The 20,107-nt window shown below is 34.0% G+C and overlaps 1 protein-coding gene across 1 annotated transcript; it reads left to right on the forward strand.

Annotated features, from left to right (window-relative positions):
• The first annotated feature begins 16,225 nt into the window (after positions 1-16,225).
• LOC101788894 (olfactory receptor 5V1-like) lies at positions 16,226-17,596 on the forward strand. The gene has a single exon (XM_013142732.2). It carries the CDS (start codon positions 16,525-16,527, stop codon positions 17,452-17,454), a length of 930 nt encoding a protein of 309 aa, XP_012998186.2. The 5' UTR covers positions 16,226-16,524; the 3' UTR covers positions 17,455-17,596.
• Positions 17,597-20,107: the final 2,511 nt, after the last annotated feature.

Raw genomic sequence — 20,107 nt, forward strand, 5'->3', positions numbered from 1 at the left:
TTCTGTTATTGTGTTGAATTTCTGGAATCTTATTATTATTTGTCTGAGTGTAGGTTTGTTTTGGTTATAGCTTGTTGAAGTTCAATATGTCTCACTTATCTGTATGCCAAGTCCTTTCCCCATGCTTGGAAAGTTTTCTACTATTCATTCTGTAAATAGCTTTTTCTTAAATATCATTTGTGTTGACTCCTACTTTTTTTTCTCACACCTATTAAATTATTTTTCTTTGCACTATCTCACAGCTATTGAATTACTATTTCTTGGTCCCATTTTATTTTCTAGAGATCTTTCCTGTTGTTATCACTAACTGCAATTCTGTCTTCAAAGTCTGAGAGTCTCTTCAGTTTCTTTCAAGCAGTTTTGTTAGCTTTCAGTGGAGTTTTTAATTTCCCAGATATGTCTATGAATTTGTTTCTTGAATTCCAATTCTTACCTATATTGCTCACTCAAAGTTTCTTTTATTTTCTACGTTTGTCTTTTTTAAAATCTATGTCTTCTTTAACTATACTCAGCAATGGCTTTCATTATGTTTATCATTTCTTCTTTTACCAGAGATATTATTTCCTGTCTGATTTCTTTTGCAGTCTTACAAAATAGTTTCTTTACTGCAGTTGCCATCATTCCAGATATTTCAGGTGAGCAATTTCCAATTTCTTCTGTGTCTATTTCTCCTGGGCTTGTTCTGTGTAGGCTGGGGATCAGAGATTGTCTTTTCCTCCTTTGTTTTGACATTTTCCTGGTTACCACTGGATGATCCAGTTGTGGGTCCCAGGTGCTTCCCACATTGGCTGCCTTTATGTGGTGTAGGGGAAGGTGTCAGGCAGATGGGTTATTCTAACTTAGGGTTACTGGGGAGGTGACAGGGCACAAAGTGGGCTTCCCCAGACACATGTAGCTTCTCTGAAACCCATTCTGGCTACATGTGCCTGATAGTGGCCACTGGACTCATGGAAGCAGGGTTGGCTGCTTCTTCTCCTGGCCCATGCCGGCTACCTGCAGGAGGGTCCCAATGGTGGATCCTGAAAATCAAGCAGGTATTTAATTTGTGTCTTCAAAATTCCTATCTTTTAGCCACTTCTTTATCTCTATAAATTCAGGCTTGTAGCTATCATTCACTTCTCTTGATTCAGAACTTCAGATGAATTTTCACCTTATCACCAGGTTTACTCACCTCTTCCCTTCTGCACACTACTACTGTAGTTTCTGAGTAGATGTCTACAGTTTCAGGGGAATTCTAAATAATTTCTGTACAACTCTTTTCTATTTTTTGTTTTTATTTTTATTATTTTTGGTACTAAAGATTGAACTTATGACCTTACACTTACCAGGCCAAAGCTTGAATCTCTGAGCTAAATTTCCAGCCCCTCTTCTTTATTTTAAAGAGAAAAATTATCAATGAAACAGTTTCAAAACAGGTTACTAGGAGATTTCCAATAATTAATACATTTCATATTGCTGTCTTCAGTTACTCAGAGTACAAGATATATCATGATATCTTATCCAAACAATGTTAGCATAAACCTTTCTTTCCAATGAACTAAAAGTAACTGGCTATATAACTATCCTCTGTATATTTTTTTCTTTTTCCCTTCCTTCCTTTTCACTTCCCCCATCACAGTTTCTTTTTTACTTTGAACAATTTCTTCCCAATTCTTAATATACATTGCAAATTTTGAATCTTAGTTACTTACTCAGTTTCTCACACTAGTAAGACAATATGAGGTTTACACATATCGACCTCTCTTATGTCACTATGAGTATGATTTCAAGTTGTGTCCTCTTACCTATAAAAGTCTCAAGTTTACTCTACTTTATGGCTGAGTAATAACTATTTTAGAAAACACATGTTTTTATGCATTCCTCAGTTGATGAGCATTTGTGTTGTTTCCAAGATTTAGTTATTACAAATTATGCTGGTCCAATGCACACACATTGCTGTACCATTATGTTTTTAGTTATGAAAATATACCCAGAAGGGAAAAAGCTGGGTCAAATTGGACTACTATTCCTAACTTTTTAAGGAATATCAACATTGATTTATAAGTGGTTTCACAAGTCTGCATTCCCACCAACAGTGAGGAAGGGTTCCTTTTTCCCCACAGTCCCTCCAGCATTTGTTATTGGTTGATTTATTGATGATGATTCTTCTTTCTGGGATGCGATGGACTCTCGGTGTTGTTTTAATTTGCATCTCTCAAACAAACAGTGATGCTGAACATTTTTTCATATATTTATTGACCATTTATATTTCTTCCTCTGTCAAATGTCTGTTCATTTCTGTTTTCCATTTCTTGACTGGGTCTTAGGTGTTTTAATTTTTTGAGTTCTTTTTCTGTATTCTAGACATTAGTTCTCTGTCTGAAGCTTAGCTGGCAAAAATGTTTTCCCATTCAACAAGTTGTCTCTTTGCCATACTGACTGAGTCTTAAGCTATACAGAAGGTTTTCAGTTTGATAAAATCTCATTTGTTAATTTTTGCTGCTATTTTTTGTGTTTTCTGAGGTTCTTTCCTATACCTATACATGCAAGTATTTTACCTATTTTATCTTCCAGTAGATTTACTCTTTCTGTTTTAATGTTTTGATATTTGATACATTTTGATTTTAATTTAGTATATGGGGAGAGATAAGAGTCCAGTTTCATTTTTCTACGAACAGATAACCAGTTTTCCCAACACTACTTGTTGACTAGACTGGCTTTCCTCGACATATATTTTCGACATCAAAGATCAAATAGTTGAGTATTCTGGTGGGGTTTCTTTGTCCTCCATTCTCTTCTATGTGTCTGTGTTTATTCCATACCATACTGTTTCTATCATTATGGCTCATAATGTATCTTTTTTTTGTCTTTTTCATTTTTATTAGTACCGGAGATCGAACTCATGACCGCCTGCTTGCGAGGCAGGTGCTTATGCTGCTGAGCTAAATCCCTAGCCCCTCATAATGTATCTTGAAGTCAGGTATTGCTATGCTGTTGTTTTGCTCTTGTTGCCCAAAATTACACTTGCTTTTCTGGGTCTGTTAGTATTCCATAGGAGTTTGAGGATTGTTTTCTCTAGAATTGTAAAATACGCTGTTGGTATTTTGAATGGGACTGCATTTATGTCTATCCTGGAGCAGGGAACACCTTTCCATTTTCTGATGTACTCTTCAGTTTCCTTCTTCAGAGTACTGCAGTTTTCTTTCTACATATCTTTTACTTCCTTGCTTAGGATAATTCCCAGGTCCTTCATTTTTCTTGAAGCCTCTGTGAAGGATATTATTTTCATGATTTCCTTCTCATCTTATTCATTATAAGTACTCACACATGCTAATGATTTTGTGTGTTGATTTGTATCCTGATACTTTGCTTAAGTTGGTTATTAATTCTAAGAGCTTTTAGAGTAGTTCTTTGGATCCTCTATGTACAGTACTAGGTTATCTGCAAGTAATAATAACTTGAGTTCTTCTTTTCCTAAAGGTATCCTTTGTATTTCTTTCTCTTGCCTTGTTTATCTGGCTAACTTTTTAAGCACTGTTTTGAACAAAGTGGTGATATTGAACAAAATGGTGATTTTTTTTATTCTTGATTTTAGGAAGAATGCTTTTAGGTTTTCCTCATTTAGTATGATGATGCCTATTGGTATGTCACACATAGCCTTTACTATATTCAATTAAATACCTTCTTTACCTGTTTTCTTCAGGGTTTTTATCATGAAGTGGCATTAAAGCAATTTTCTGTATCTATAGATAGATCATCTGTTTTTTGAACCTTCTCCTGTTTATCTAATATATTACATCTATTGACAAGTATGTTGCAACTTGCTCTTCTAGGCAGAAATTTACTTGATAATGATGCATGAGTTTTTTGATAGTGTGTTGCATTCTTTTTACTAATACCTTGTGGAGGATTTCCCCATCTATGTTCATTAAGGAGACTGGCCCACAGTTTTTTTTTTTTTAAGTTGGATGTTTATTTGGGTTTCAGTTTGGGATCAGGATAACTCCAGCTTCCATAAATAAGTTGGAGACACTCATCCTTTTCAGTATCTTTGAAGAGCTTTAGAAGAATTGGTGATGTAACATCCTTAAAGTTTTGAAGAATTCAACAGTGAATTCATTAGATTCTGTTCTTTTTTAGTTGGTAGATTCTTTACTACTGAGACAATTTTATTGCTTGTTATTGGATTGTGAAGCACATGTATTTCTTCTTTAAGGAATGCGTCCATTTCCTCAAAATTTCTTGATTTATGAAAGTATCATTTTTTGAAGTACTTATTATCGTCTGGATTTTGACAACATCTGTTGTGATTTCACCCTTTTCATTTATAATTGAATTGATGTTAATCTTTCCTCTTTGTGAATCTGCCTGTGTCATCGTGTCATCTATCTTATTTATTCTTTTGAAGAACTAGTTCTTCAATACATTAATTTTTTGCAGTTTTTTAATGAATAAAGAACAAAAAAATGATACAGAATTTCAAAACAACATAACAGGAGATTAACAATGGCTAATATATTGTATATTGTCACCAACTGCATAAGATTTTCCTGGTCCTGATGTAGTTCTGTTTCTCCATAAGCAGAGAAGTTGTTTCCTTTTGCCTCTTGGCTGGCAGCTAGCAGTCACTGTGGTAATATCATGGCACCCTTCTGTGAAAGCCTTTTCTGTATCACTTATTTCAACATACTTCCCTTTTGTTAGCTCCCTAATGGTTCCCATGTACCCTCCTATCACTTTGGTTCCTCTCCAAATTATTGTTTTCCAGACACTAGCACTTTGTCCTGGAGAAGAGGAGTTGCTGGCATTAACTGTTATGCCATTTTGTAAAAGATAAATAAATAAATAAATAAATTTCTTAATTGCAGAAAAAATGAACATTTAAGTCAGAAGTATAATAGTCTTCTCTCTATGCATGATATCTCTCAACAACTGTGGTGACCCATCCCACCAGGACAAGAACTATATGTGTGCTGAACATTTTATACTTTGCCATTTCAGGGGCATTGTGTTCTCTCCAATTAACTGGACTTTTAGAAGATTTTCATCACTTTCAAAAAGAAGGTCCATATCCATTAGCAATCACTTATTCTTCCTGAAAACCTGTAAGTATAGGCAACTAGTAATCTACTTTGTGTCTGTATGGTTTTGCCTATTCTGAACATTTAATGTGTTTTCTGTCTGGTTACTTTCTGTAAGTAATTTTCAGGCTTTATTCATGTTGTAGCATATATCAGCACTTCATTCCTTTTTATGTCAAACAATATTCTGTTGCGTGGATATACAGTATTACTTATTATTTTTCTACTCATCAGTTAATAAAAATTAAAATGTGCTTACTTTTTGGTTTTATGAATAATAATGGTAATATTTACACACAAGTATTTGGTAGACGTGTTTTTGTTTCTCTTGGGTATGTAAGCAGGAGTGGAACTTACTTAACTATGCTTAATCTTTTGAAGAAGTATCAGGTTGTTTTCTAAATAGCTGTACAATTTTACAATATTAGCAGCAATGAATGAAGTTTCCAATCTTTTCACATCCTCATCAGTATTTGTCTGCTTTTTGATGATAACCATCTTCATTGGTAAAGCTGTAATTTACCATTTTGATTTTTTATTTCCCCAAGATCTTTAATAAGGTCCATTTCTGTATTTCTTCATATATAGAAAACTCAAATTGTTAAGGGGATTTTTGAATTTAAAGACTTAACACTCTCTGATGTTTTCATTGAAATTTTGGTCTAATAAAATACTGAAATATTTTCAAGTTATAACTTTCCACCTGTACCCTACATAGCTAGTCAATAGGTCTACCTTTTTCTCCTTTAAACTCCATAGCAAGCAGTGTATCACTGGGCCATGAAGAATAGCTCAGTCACAAAGGAGGGTGTAAGAAGACAAAAGATGAATTTATGAGAAGAAAGGAAAGTACTTACTCCAAGATAGAAGCCTTATCCAGGAGTAGCTGAAAGCTAAGAAAACATAGCACAGACAAATACATCCAAAAGGCAGAATGAGTAGCGCAAAATATCTAGGTTCTTGTTGTATAGCCATGGTCTCTATCCCCCTCTGATGTCTCAAAGGAGATAAGACATTGATCTTGAATGTTGAGAAAAGATGATTGCTAAGTCTTTAATGAATCCAAGAGAGAGAGTTAATTGTTCTTAATTTCTACAGGTTTTATCCAGTCATGAGTACAGTTTTGCCCTTAAATCATGTTTGCACACTAAGAAGTTCCTAAGTAGCTCCTTGGAGAGGGATTAAATAGATAATTCCCAAAGGTTAGTCCACGGGACTTTATAAATGGCCATCCTAGAAAAGGGAATTATGGAGCTATTAAAGAAGATTGTTTGACTCCTGCATGAGGCAGTAATTATGCTGTAGGCAACTCCTACCGAAGCAGGTCCCTATCAAGAAGCATAGATGATAAGATAGTTTTACCAAACTCCATTTTCTCTACTATTGTAGAGGGCCACAAGTCCCATCATCAAAGCCAAATCAAAGGCTTTCAACAAGAGTAAGTGGTAAGTAGTTCATTTACTATCACAAATGAGAAATAGTTTGCCTACCTCAGTATTTCCACCCTTAAAAGCAATTATAAAGCATAGTGCACATTTTATTATTATTTTCATGATATTTAATTACTAAGGGTTAATACAACTTTCTGTTTGTACCAACTTCTAAACAACATAGATAGTAATAATAAAGCCAGATTTGATATGACATTAAAGATGGCCTATTTACAGTCTTGATTGCCTGAATTCCTTAAGGAAGATAATATCAGCAGAAGATATGTTGATGGTAAATAGTATATACTACAAAATATCTCTCCCACACTTATTTTGATAAGCAGAAGAGCGACAGCAATTTTCAGGGAGAAAGCGTAATGTCACATTTCTCCTTTGATTCATTGTCGTATGGTAGTAGAGACAAACAGAACTTTGTTAAAATAAAGTACAATTAAATTTATATAGCACTTAGATTTGGAAATTTTATTCACTGTCTTAGGGGTTCTCATCTTTATACTGCAGCACACTGATGCTTGGGAGGTGTTGCATTTACTATAATATTTACTATAAAATTTGTGAATTATTTACTCCCCCTAATTGTTTGTTAAAGAACTCTTACAGACTAGAGGTAAATCCTAATTTTACTCACGATCATTTTCTTATGAGATGATTTACTGATCTAGAAACAAAGAGTTGCTACGCTCAGTTGGAAAATGAGACTGCCATGTGGCTTCATTGGAAATACTGGTCTTGAGATTAGTTAGTTCCCACAAACTGAGGATCTGGGTGCTACATTTTTGTACCAACGAGCTGTTGCTTTTCTCTGATCTTTAGAAAAATTGGAACAGAACCATTGAACATTAATGTCTTCCAGAGTTTATCCAAGATGCCCTTTCTTGATTTCTTTTTTTCTTCAATGAATCTAACTGAAGTGTTGAATTTTTGTATCTTCCTTTCTATTGATTTCAACTGACTTGCCAGTGAGTACTCTGCTCTTCCAGCTCTGGTTCTCTGTTCAGCCTCAGCAAACAGGTTGTTCAGATGATGCTGAGAACATCAGTATTTGTGATAACAAAGTTAAGGACCTGGGGTGTACTCTTATGGAGAAGTTGTTGGAATCCAGTCTTTTCCCACTCTGATGTACACATTCATGTAACGAAACTCAAAAATTGTATTATTAGCTTTATTCTGTCCATGCTATAGTCTGGAGTAGAGATGTGATTTTCTGAGATCCTTACAGAGCTACCTCTTCTCAACCCTGAGACCAAATATACTGGTTAAGAAATTGTAATCTATATAATATTTGAGACAGATGTTAGAAATTTATGCTAATAAATACTATGTGCTCTGTTGATGGTGCTTCCTAAGAACCAGAACAATTTTTGAGAAGTAAAAAGGCATTGCATCTAGCTACATCCCTACCTCTTTTTTATTTTTAAATAGGGTCTCTCTAAGTCCTTAAACTGTCCTGCCTCAGAGTAGTGAGACTGCATAGATGCTTTATCATGCCTGGCTTTGATTATCTTTTATAATTCTAAATCCAAGAAACTTGTTGGACTTATATTGCCAGTATATTTTTTGGTATTTGTGGAGGTTTGGAGGCAACTGATTTGATTAAGTTCTTTGGAAATTAAACAGTCATATATTTTCCCATTGTTCTTATTTATTTTACTCTGTGGAATTTTCCTTACAAGGCAGTATACTAAAGTGATTATGGCCTTCAAAGTTAAATAGACAGGATTAAATTCCAGATTCTGGTAGGGTTTATCATACAGCTTTAAGTATCAATTTCCTTATTTGCCAGTGTCAATAAAATATACAAGGGTGTGATAAATACACAAGATTGAGTGTCCATAGCACCCAGCATGATACCAAGTATATCATAAATAGTAAACAGTAACCAAATATATTTGGTTTCTTATTACTAATAATTGTGGGACATTTGGATAAGACAGGGAAAGGACTGGCAATGTGCTGATTTCTTATTTGATCAACCATATATTCATTAAAAACAAAGTACTGAAAGGATACATACCAAACTTTGAACAGTGGTATTGAGCAGATCACGGTGTGACTGTAAAGATATTTATTTTCTTTTGTTGTTTTGTTTTTATGTTTAGTGTAAGTTTTCAATACATAGTAATTATAATTATTCTAGTGAATTAGTACTTATGTATATTACATCTTGATCCTACCCTTCTGTCTTGCCCCTTCTCTAACCTTCTTCCCATTTCTACAGTCTATTTTAATATTTCCTATCATCTTTATTTTGTTTTATTCTTTACATTATTTTTATTTTAGGTTTCTCATAGGAGTAACTATGTGATATTTATCATTCTGTGTCTAATTTCTTTAACTTACCATTATGATATCAGGATACATTCATTTTCCTACAAATGACTCAAATTTATGTTATTTCATGTTGAGTAGTACTCCACTGTAGAACTCAAAAAATTAGACTCCTCAAATTAAAAAAAAACCCACTCCAAAAAAATTGGCAATTGAAATGAGTAGATGCTTCTCAAAAGAAGATGTAAACAAGGTTGATAAATATATGAAAAATATTCAGCATCTTTGGCCTTAAGACAAATAAAAAATAAAACAACATTGAGTCTATCTTATGACTGGTTATCATCAAAGACTAAACAAAATAAAAATAATGCTGATGAGATTGTGGGAAAAAAATGAACCCTTATTGGTAAGAATGTAAATTAGTATAACCACATGAAAATCAACATGGAGATTTCTCAAAGCATTTCATTTTTATTGGGTATGTCGACTTGAGTTTTCAGTGATCAAGTGTTACTTTTAAATTTAAAATCACATAAATTTTTAATTTTAAACATGAAAACTCATTATGTGTTTTAGTAATAGCCTGCGGAACTTTAAGTATCTCAAAATAAAAATGTTTCTGAAATGCCAACGGTTAATAAAGTATGAAATCTATCTACCTCTCTCTGCTATAACATTAAATCACAAAAGCTTTGTGTCATATGAATGTGTACTGTCTCAGAAAAATCTTTGTAAGACTGTTGATTCTCTGTATCTGAAGGTTCCATGTCTACTGATTGAATGAACCAGAAATTGAAAATATTTTTAAATTACCCAGCATCAAACAAGTACAAACCTTTTTCCTGTAATTGCTTTCTAAAAATATAACAACTCTTTATATAGCACAATGTCTTACATATTACAGGTAATCAGAAATGATTTAAATATATAAGAGTGTATGCATAGGTTATAGGAGATACTACACCGTTTTATGTAAGAGATAAACATCTGAGGGGGCTCTGGGAATCAGTCACTAGAAGTTACCAAGAAACATTTAAACCAAGAAAGGATTTCCCCAAAGTAGGTAGATATTAAGTACATTAAAACTGTTATGCTAAATGAAAGAAATCAGACATGGAAGGTTAAATAGCCATGATTTCTTTTACATGTGAAATCCAAACTATAAATAATTTAAAGAGCAAAATAAAAGTTGACAAGAAACAGGGATGAAGACCCTTTGCAAACTGAAAGAGGATCTAAGGATGAAAGGAGGAAGGAGGTGGGGGTTCGGAAGGGGAAATAAAAAGGACCAAGATGCGTACACATAACAACTCCCATAAAGAATGTATTGATTATGTATGGTAAACATGTTCCAATAAAAAAGGAGTACATTTATACATTAGGTTTTATCTAATAATATGAAACATGAAATTTTCATGATCTTAATAACTAAAATACATGTGTTTTATCTTGTGTATTGGTGTTGAAATAACAATGGAATCTCAGGGCTGAAAGGAAGTTTAAGAGTCTACTGAAATGATCTTGAGACGTAAGTCAGTCATCTTAGTAGGAGACTTAACTTTTGCTTGATCATCTCCAGTGATAGGATCTCTTTATTTTCTATAGATTATGAAGTGGTATCTTATCTAGCTCAAATTATGTTAGTGAAACAAAAAGTTACAAAGCTAATGAAAACAAAAGAAAAATAGATGACAGAGCATTATGGCCAAGAGTAAGGACATTTCAATTTTAGGTCGTGTAACAATTTTGCCAAGTGACTTACCAAGAATAACTTGAAAAGAAGTAAGCAAGTAGAATTGTGAGCGGGCTCTCGATTATTCATACATGAGCATGGAAAGGAATATTTCTCAGTGGTTAAAACCAAGACAGTACATCAGATTACAGGGTATACATTCAGAAAGCTATACTTTTTTTATACATTCAGAAAGCTATACAAAAAACTAGAAAAACAGGAGCACTAATACTACTACTTTGAAGTTATTTTGAGAATCAATGCAGTATTCTGCAAGGAGTATCTGACATTTGCATTTGATAAGTACCAAATTGGAGGCAAAGTGATGGTACCAGCAATATCCATGAGAGGATAAGGAAACACAGTGCTGCACCTTCAGATGGCCTTGGCTGGGGGAATCATACTCTGTTTTTTACCAGTGAGATACATCCCCAGTTCTAATCACAGATTTTTAGGAAGATTTCCAAAGCTGAACAAGGGGGAACAAGAAGATCATTTTATCATCGTTAACTGGTTGCTAGAAATGAAAGAGACCTTCATCCTTCTCACCTGATAGAAATATTTTTAATTTATGTAGTAAAGTTTGATAAACATTCAATAATTTGATGACCTCTAAATATTTTATTTGCTCCTCCACTCCCATGTTATATGGAGGTGTACATTAACAGCCTGGAGCAAAGTGAATATAATCTATATTCTATAGGAATAAATAAATTAACTTTATCACAAGCATCTAAAATTTTCTAGACTTTCTTTTAAAAAACTGTCTGAATGCTGCAAATAATGGGGAGAGTTCAGGCAGGCAATTATTTATTAGGCAACATGAAAATTAAATGTAAAAAATATAATCATTGCTTTGTGTTATTGGACTTAAAATGAATAGAGGTGCTATTTTCCCTTTGTGATTGAATGATTTTCAAAATCGCACCAATTATCTTGGTTTATTGTATGTGTATCTGTTTTCTTTTAAGGATATAAGTCCCTAAGATTAGTTAATAAAACATTTCATTAGTGTTTGCTATTATTATCCAATGTGTGTCTCTACATATTATTAGGTTACAAGGTCCTGATTGAACTCATGTATATATATATATATAAATGTTTTCAAAGTCATTCATTGAGTTTTGTTTTATGTTTTTATTGGATAGGTTATGTTGAATTTTTTGTTTTAATATTTAAAGGAAAACATACTTATTTTAAATTAAATTCCAAATGATTCCTTTCAAGCTATCTGATTTTTTGTTTGCTGTTTTTTAGTTTTAGGTTAAGTTAGTTTTGTTTTTTGAAAAACAGTCTTGTTATGTACCCCAAGCTGATCTCAAACTCATAGAGCTCTTCCTGCCTCGGCCTCACTTGCACCACATCCCCAGCTCAAGGTATATGCTTTTGTGGATAGAGCCCACCTTATAAAAACTCATTTTCTATTTCTCTATGAAATTTCTTCTCATCTAATAGGAAGAAAAATGTCATTACTGTAAAGTAGACTTTAAGATTGAGGTTATCTATGCATATCAATGGCATTTAACTATAAAAGGAAAGTATCCAGGGTGTCACGTAAACTGTAGTGAATAAGTGGGACACATTAATGGTGGATTTGGATGATGATGATGATTTGTCATTACTGTGCTATGCAAAGAATTTGACTATGAAGAATATGAAAACAAAATGAACATAACTCTTACTTGATTCCTGGTCCACAAAAATTTAGACTGGCCTGTAAGGTTGATAAAAAGAATAATATTATGGCTCTCATTCTTTTGTATATATATTTCAAGATATTTAATATAAGTAAGCAACATATGCAACTTAAGAAGCTATAATGTTTAAACCCCGAACATTAAAAAAATCACTTTTACAATTTAGTTTTACACAGATCGTATATTGCTTTCACTTTTTGAATCTGTCTCTCATGAAGGACTTTATATGGGTTTTGAAACTACTAATCTACCTCTAAAAAGGTCTGTAGCATCCACTTTTTCCGTGGCATAAGTTGAGAAAATGCATGTTGCTCATTTTTACTTCCATTTATGCGATTTATAAAGAAAACAGAGTAGTACACCCATATCACATGGTATATTGATAAGGATTTTCTGAAGGGGTACATCAGTTCCTAGCCCACCTAGAATGTTACCTTACAGCGAAGTAATGCCCACAGCAAACCTAGTGGGTGTTGGTAAACTTCCCTCCTCGATAACTCTTATACCATAATCCCTGTAAACCTTTTCAATTACAGAAGCTCCACCTTAGCCATCTTTTCTCACTCTAGATTATTTTTTGGAAATTCCAGGTACATCTATGGTTTCAAGAGTCCCTTTTAAGACAATGACTCCAAAATCTGTATCTAAACAGGTATTTCCTGTCTTCTGGGGTGGGATTGGGTGTGTATGTTCTACTGCTTATTGGGAATTTCCTCCATGGATATCCCACAAGTACTCAGCATTCCACATTACTCAAATCTCCCCTATCTCCTCTCTTAAGCCTGCTACACCTTACTTACTTTCTATCTTAGCAAATTATTCTATGATTCACACCATCCCTTCACCATGTTTTCACCACATAGAGACTTAAAGGGTATCACATTGGTTCATTTTCTATGAACTGTTTCTTCAGAGATCTTCTGCTACCTCTAAAATATGACATTTTCTGTTACAGGCCATTTGATTCTGACCTGGTTTTAATTGTCACACTAATCTCATACTAAACCAAGGTGTTTTAGCCTAAGATACGTGAACTATAAAGGACTCTGAAAATGGGTGCACAACTATATGGTCCCTTTGGAGTTACATGACGGATTCTGAGCACAGGTATACATGTATTTTCAGAATTCTGTAGATCTTGGTCAGTTTCTCAAAGCTGATGCTTTTCTAAAATCTAGGCCATTTCCCTTAATATGGCCTCTGTTTTGAGTCTACCTTCACCTAGAATATGTCCTAGGTGGTCATTATTAGTAGCCATCTCTGCCTATTACTACACCAAAGCCTGGCTTTTGGGCAGCCAGACTTCATTTCCTGATGTCCACAAGGAGAGAGGGGATATTTTCTGAGTCTCTTGTTATAGGAATATTTATTTATTTATTTTTGACAAATCTTCTTTGCATCATCTTGCCACTGTTGAGTTGCTATTTCCTGATTCTGTGTTATTTTAAAGAAATATTTCCTTTCACAATCACTAGCTGCAGTCATATCTTCATGGTTTGAAAGTCTAACTTCAGTCTCTTTCAAGCAGTTTTGCCAGCTTTCAATTGACTATTAAAATTTCCTGGATCTCTCTTTGAATCTGTTTCATGCATTGTAATTCCTGTCTACACTCATTCAAGGTTTCCATCATTTTCCTATGCTCTGTTTTTGTCTATGTCTTCTTTAGATTTGCTGAACAATTCTTTCAGTATGTTTGTGATTTCTTCTTTTACCTGAGACATTATTTCTGATTTGACTGGTTTTACAATCTCATGAAGTTGTTTCCTTTACTTCAGTTGCTATGCTTTCAGAGATTTCAGGCGTGTGACTTCCATTTTCTTCCATGACTGTATCTCCCAGACTTATTTTGTGTGGGTTAGAGGTCTGAGTTTGTCTTTTGCTTCTTCATCTTGACATTCTCTTGGGTTCCTCCCAACAAGCTGATTGTAGGGCCCCAGACACTTCCCACGTTGACTGCCCCCTTTTTCTATGAATTTACCTGCTATCAGTATTTTATCCAAATAGAATCAGATAATACTTGTCCTACTGTATCTGGCATTTTACTTAGCACAATATTTCCAAAGTTCATCTGTGTTTGCTATATAGTATATATCAAAACATCATTCATTTTTATGGCTGAATAATAGCCCATTGAAAATATATATCACATTTGTATCTGATGATGGACATTTGGTTGCTTCCAACATTTGTCCTATAAATACTAATTTTATAAAATAGAATGTGTAAGTATCTGATTATGAGTTTTTGGATATATACCTAGGAGAAGAATTGTTGGGTCATGTGGTCATTTTATATATATAATTTTTTGAGGAGCCACAGAACACCCAAAACAGCAGCAACATTTTATGTTCACATCAGCAATATATGAGATTTCAAATTTCTCCAAATTGTCACAGACATTGGTTGTTTTCTGTTTTATTTCAGCCATCTCAGGTACAAAGTGGTATCTCCTGGGGACTTTATTTGTATTTTCTAATGAATAAAGATGTTGTGTATCTTTTCAGGTGCTTACTTGTATATCTTCTCTGGAAAAATGTCGATTCAATTCCTTTTCCCATGTTTAAATTGTTTTTTATTATTGTTACTGAGTTGCAGCCATTCTTTATAATTATTTTGAATATTAACCATTTATTATAATTCTTATTTGTAAGTATTTTCCCATTCTACCATCATTTTGTTTTTTGTGTAACATCCTTTGATGACACTTTCTTAATGTAATGAAGCACAATTCATCTATTTTTATAGCTTGCCTGTACCTTTGGTGTTGTATTCATGAGGTAGTTGCTAAATCCAGTATCACGAAGATTTTCTCCATGTTTTCTTCTGAGAATTTTACAGCTTTAGCTCTTAAATTTAGGGCTTTTATCTATTTTTTTAAAATTTTATTTAAGGAAGAAAAAAAGCAGAGAAAGGGTACAAGTTATACAGATTTACAGAAAAAAATAAACAGTAGGAAATCACTAGTTAATGGATTACATATTGTCATCTTAGAAATAGTTGTTCAAGTCACAAAGTTAAAGCTTGTAAAGTGGACATTCCAACAGTGAGACTGCAAACAGTTCTAATTTGAGTTAATTTTATATATAGTATAAGATAAAAATCCCACTTTATTATTTTACCTGTGAATATCCTATTTTTTCAGAACTACTCTTTTGAAAAGACCACCATTTCCCTATTGAATCATCTTGGCAACCTTCTTGAAAATCAATTAACCACATGTATAAAGCTTTAATTGGGCTCTCTATCTCCCTTGGTCTAAATGGTTGTCCTTATGCCTGTATGATAGTATTTTAATTACTATAACTTTATAGTAAGTTTTAGAGTCAGGAAGTAGGAATATTCTAGTTTCATCCTTTTAAAGACTGTTTTGAAGTTTAGGTTTCCTTGAAACTGCATACAGATTTGAAGATGAGCTTCTCCATTTCTGTGGGGGAAAAGTCTATTAGTATAAAATAAGAATTGTGTTGAATCTCTAGATCACCTGGGTATTATGGACATCTTAACAATTTTAAGTCTTCCTGTCAACCAACACAGAATATCTTTCCATTACTTAAGTTTTCTTATTCCAGAAATATTATATGATTCTCAGTATAGAAGTCTTTAACCTCATTAGTAAGAATAATTCTTTTGGGTACATTGTAAGTGAAACTTCCTTTTTAAACTGTCATTGCAAGTATCTAAAAACATGACTTTTTATGTGCAACTTGGTTGAACTTGGAGTTCTTATAACTTTCAAGTGGATTTTTTGATACTTTTCATATATAGGATTATATCATCTGTGAATTTCTCTTTCTCTAGTTTGGAAAATTGTGTTCATAATATTTTAAAGCTATAAACAGAAATCAAGATTTATATGAAATGCAAAAAAATTTCATTGGAATTTGACTTTGCAGATTACTACAGATGACTAAATTCTTCTTTGTAAAGTTTTTATATTCTTAATTTTAATGAGAAACTATTTCCCAAAAACTTAGATGCTTAAAAGAAACAATGAAATAAAAGGGAGATATTACTGAGAGAAATGGGCTCATACCAATGCAGTGGTTAATGACTGTCTGTTGACTTTAAGCAAGTCCACATTTATTTTCAATCATTATTAACCACTGAGAATTGGAGGAAGTTTTTGGCCTGAGCTAGCTAGACCCAATAAGTGAAAAGTAATATTCTTCCAAAAGTTAATCTGAAAGATTACCACTATCCAGACTGCTGCTTACACAACATTAGTTAGTATGTCTCTATAAATTTTCCAATCCATTTGGCGGTGTTCTTCATATGTTCTCATTGTGACTTTTTCTTTCTGTTTTGTAGTTGTGATGCCATTTGAAATGAACAATCAGACATTTGTCACTGAATTCATCTTCTTGGGATTTTCAAGTCACTCCAACTTGCAGGGCTTCTTCTTCCTAGTCTTTTTGGCCATTTACCTGACAACTCTCCTGGGGAACGTCCTCATAATAATGGCTACCAGGATCTATCCTGTTCTCCACACCCCAATGTATTATTTCCTCAGCAACCTGAGCTTCTTAGACATCTGCTATACATCTACTACTATTCCAGTCATGTTGGTGAACTTCTTTCGGGAAAAAAAGACTATCTCCTATGAGGGCTGCCTTTCCCAGATTTTCTTCCTTTTGACATGTGCTGGCACTGAGGGTGTCCTACTGGCTGCCATGGCTTATGATCGCTATGTGGCCATCTGCCATCCTCTTCAATATCCAGTACTCATGAGTGTGAAGGTCTGTGCTTGCCTGGTGACTGGGTCCTGGCTCTTTGCACTGGTGAATTCTGTGACACATACAGTGCTGGCAGCCATGCTTACTCTGTGTGGGCCCAATGAGATCAGCCACTTTTTATGTGACATTCCATTACTCCTGAAGCTCTCCTGTTCAGACACTTCTGTCAATGAATCTGTGCTGTATGTGGCCAGTGCCACCATCGGCCTGAGCCCCTGCCTGTTTACTGCAGGGTCCTACGTGCTCATCATCTCAGCCATCCTTAAGATTCCTTCTGCTACAGGCAGGAGCAAGTCCTTCTCCACTTGTGCATCCCACCTCACTGTGGTGGTGGTCTTCTTTGGGACAGCCATCTTCAACTATGACAAGCCAAGTGAAGGCTATTCTTTGGACATGGACATCCTGATCTCCGTTCTCTTCTGTATAGTGACCCCCTTGTTGAATCCCATCATCTACAGCCTGAGAAACAAAGAAGTAAAGGATGCCCTAGGGAAATTGATTGGAAATTAAGGATTCTCTGGTGAGATCAGTAGTTAATGTTTTTTTCTTCAAAAAATTTCTTAGTTAAAAAATATAAACATTCCAACCATAATTATAGTACTCTTCTCAATATATATAGCATCTCTTGACATCTGTTGTGCCATATCCCAGAGCATCCAAGTACACTTATGTCTATCATTTACACACTGTAATCTTATACATTATGTACATCAATCCACCGGTATGGTATAATATTTTCATCACTATTGTCCCCAGAAACCCTATACCAATGGCAGTCATTGGCCATTTCTTTCCAATTTTCCAGTTCCAGCCTAACACTAGTATATGTGAAGTGTGACTTTCATTCTTATTTCCCCAATAATTCATTATTCTAAGGTATTTAATAACTCTGTGTTTCTTCTTCACATATGGAAAAACTCATATCCACTTTCCTTATCTAAAAATATTTCTATTCTGAATGCTTGCTATATAGGCAATAATTTAACGTATCTTTTGAGTTTAACTCCTTTCACTTAGGTCAGTGTTTCCCAGATTCATCCATTTTATGGCCTAGATCAGTACTTTATTCCATCTTATTGCTGAATAATTTGCATCTTATGAGTATACTACATTGATTTATGTGTTTTCACTGGATAGAAATTTTGGTCACACTTTGATATCATAATGTTAAGTGAAATAAATGGACAAAGTAGCTTAAAAATCACATGGTTTCTCTTATATGAGAAGCTCAAATTATAAAGTGCAAAATAACAAATAGATAATAAGAAGTAAGGAGATTTTTTCTTTCTGAAATGGAAGGGGACCAAGAGATGCAAGGGAGGTAATGAAAAAAGAATTAGGGTATGCTGTGTACCAATTCCACACAGAGGACAAAGACATTCTGCACTGTAAATATATATTAATAAAACAAAATAAATGAATAAAAATTTTTAAAAAGAAAATTTGGTCATTTTTACGACTAGTAGCAACAAAACTTTTGGACTAGAAGGAACATTCATGTACAAATTATTTGTGGACAAGATGTCTATCTTGGGTTTATGGCTAGGAGTACAAGTGGTAGCTTCTGTGATAACCTGGCATACAACATTTTGTAGAATTATCAGACTATTTTCAATGCAATAATATGATCGTATATAATTACTAAGAGCAATAAATCTCTACCTCCTCACCAATACCTTGTTATCTGTCCTTTCATTATAGCCATCTCAGGTTGTATGAAGTGATATATCAAATGTAGTTTAGGTTTATATTTTCCTAATGGCTAGTGATTGCAATATCTTTGAAAAGAACTATTCCTGTGCTTTTCCTACCCATATAGAAGAATCTAATGTTACTAAGACATCTTTAAACTCAGAAACTTAACTTTTGACACTGTCTAATTCTTGTATTTTACTTTTTGTGCACTAAAATGTGACAAGACATTCAAGATTATAGCCTTATCTTAATACAAAGCTACTTGAGGGGTCTCCTTTTTTCTCCTTTAAACTCTACAGCAAGCAGTCATCAGTAGCTATGAGCAATGGCAGGACCAGAAATCTAGGGCATAGGAAGGTGTTGGTAGGCAAGGAACAAAGTGCTTTGTCCAGGTTAGTATCCCTAACTACAAGGGCTTAGTGCTAAGATAATGCTGGTATGCAGTGTGGTCAAAATATATAGTGAATGTTTAATTTTTAAAATTTATTACAATATAAGATACCTTGTCATTAGAATACTCTCCCTCAACTTGAATACTTGAATACACTTATCTTGCTGTTCTTGATAATGAATCTTTTATTATAATGTTATTTAATCTAAACATCACTGCAGTTTTTGATCATCCCTTGTATTGTGGCTCTTGAGACCTGTCCAACTGGTAAGGCAGGTAGTGTGAAAGTCCAGGTCTAAGGGGGAAACTTTCTGTGCTATATGAAATATAACTAAATACAGTAATAACGCATCCACTCTTACTCCTTCTCTCCTTAAGAAGAATGAGAAGCTTCTCACAAGATTTCAGCCACCCATAATTCCTTGGAAAAAATTCTTTGCTGATCTTTACTCACAAATGTCCCCCAAAGAGGTGGGAAACTGATCATCTCATTTCTTGCTGGGAAAAGATGAAGGCCAGAACCTTATTGGATCTGAGAGCAAATTAACTGCTCTTCATTTCTACAGTTTCTTTCTATTCAGGCTGTTGCCCTTGAGTTGTGTTTGCATAGTGAGGCATCCCAGAACAGCTGCTCAGAGAGAAATTAGAAGTATAATCCCAAAAGGTTGGCCCATGAGCATTTATAAGTGGCCATTTTAGAAAACTGAATTGTGAATGGGATTTTTGACTCCTTCATTAGACAACAGACATGCTCCAGTAGCTTTGGGAGTGATAGTTCCTTTTATGATGCATAGATGTCATCAGCCCGTTTTTTCCAAAGGGTGTGCTTTGTAGCCCAGACACTAGTGTGAACAACATCAAGCTCCGTATCAAATCAGAAATCCAAGCCTTTCAGAAAGAATCTGTGGTAAGTAGTTTTATTTATTTATCATCAGAATTTTAAAAGCTCTTCCAACATCAGGATATATCCCTTACTCCTTAAGAACATATTATAGAATATTGCACATATTTTCATTATCATTTTAATGGCATTTCTGTAATAACAGTTTTAATATATTTTCTGGGTGTGTACAGATT

The sequence above is a fragment of the Cavia porcellus genome, unplaced genomic scaffold, assembly GCF_034190915.1.
Source record: "Cavia porcellus strain 051 isolate PalLab524CR breed Dunkin Hartley unplaced genomic scaffold, mCavPor4.1 scaffold_1, whole genome shotgun sequence".
NCBI lineage: Eukaryota > Metazoa > Chordata > Mammalia > Rodentia > Caviidae > Cavia > Cavia porcellus.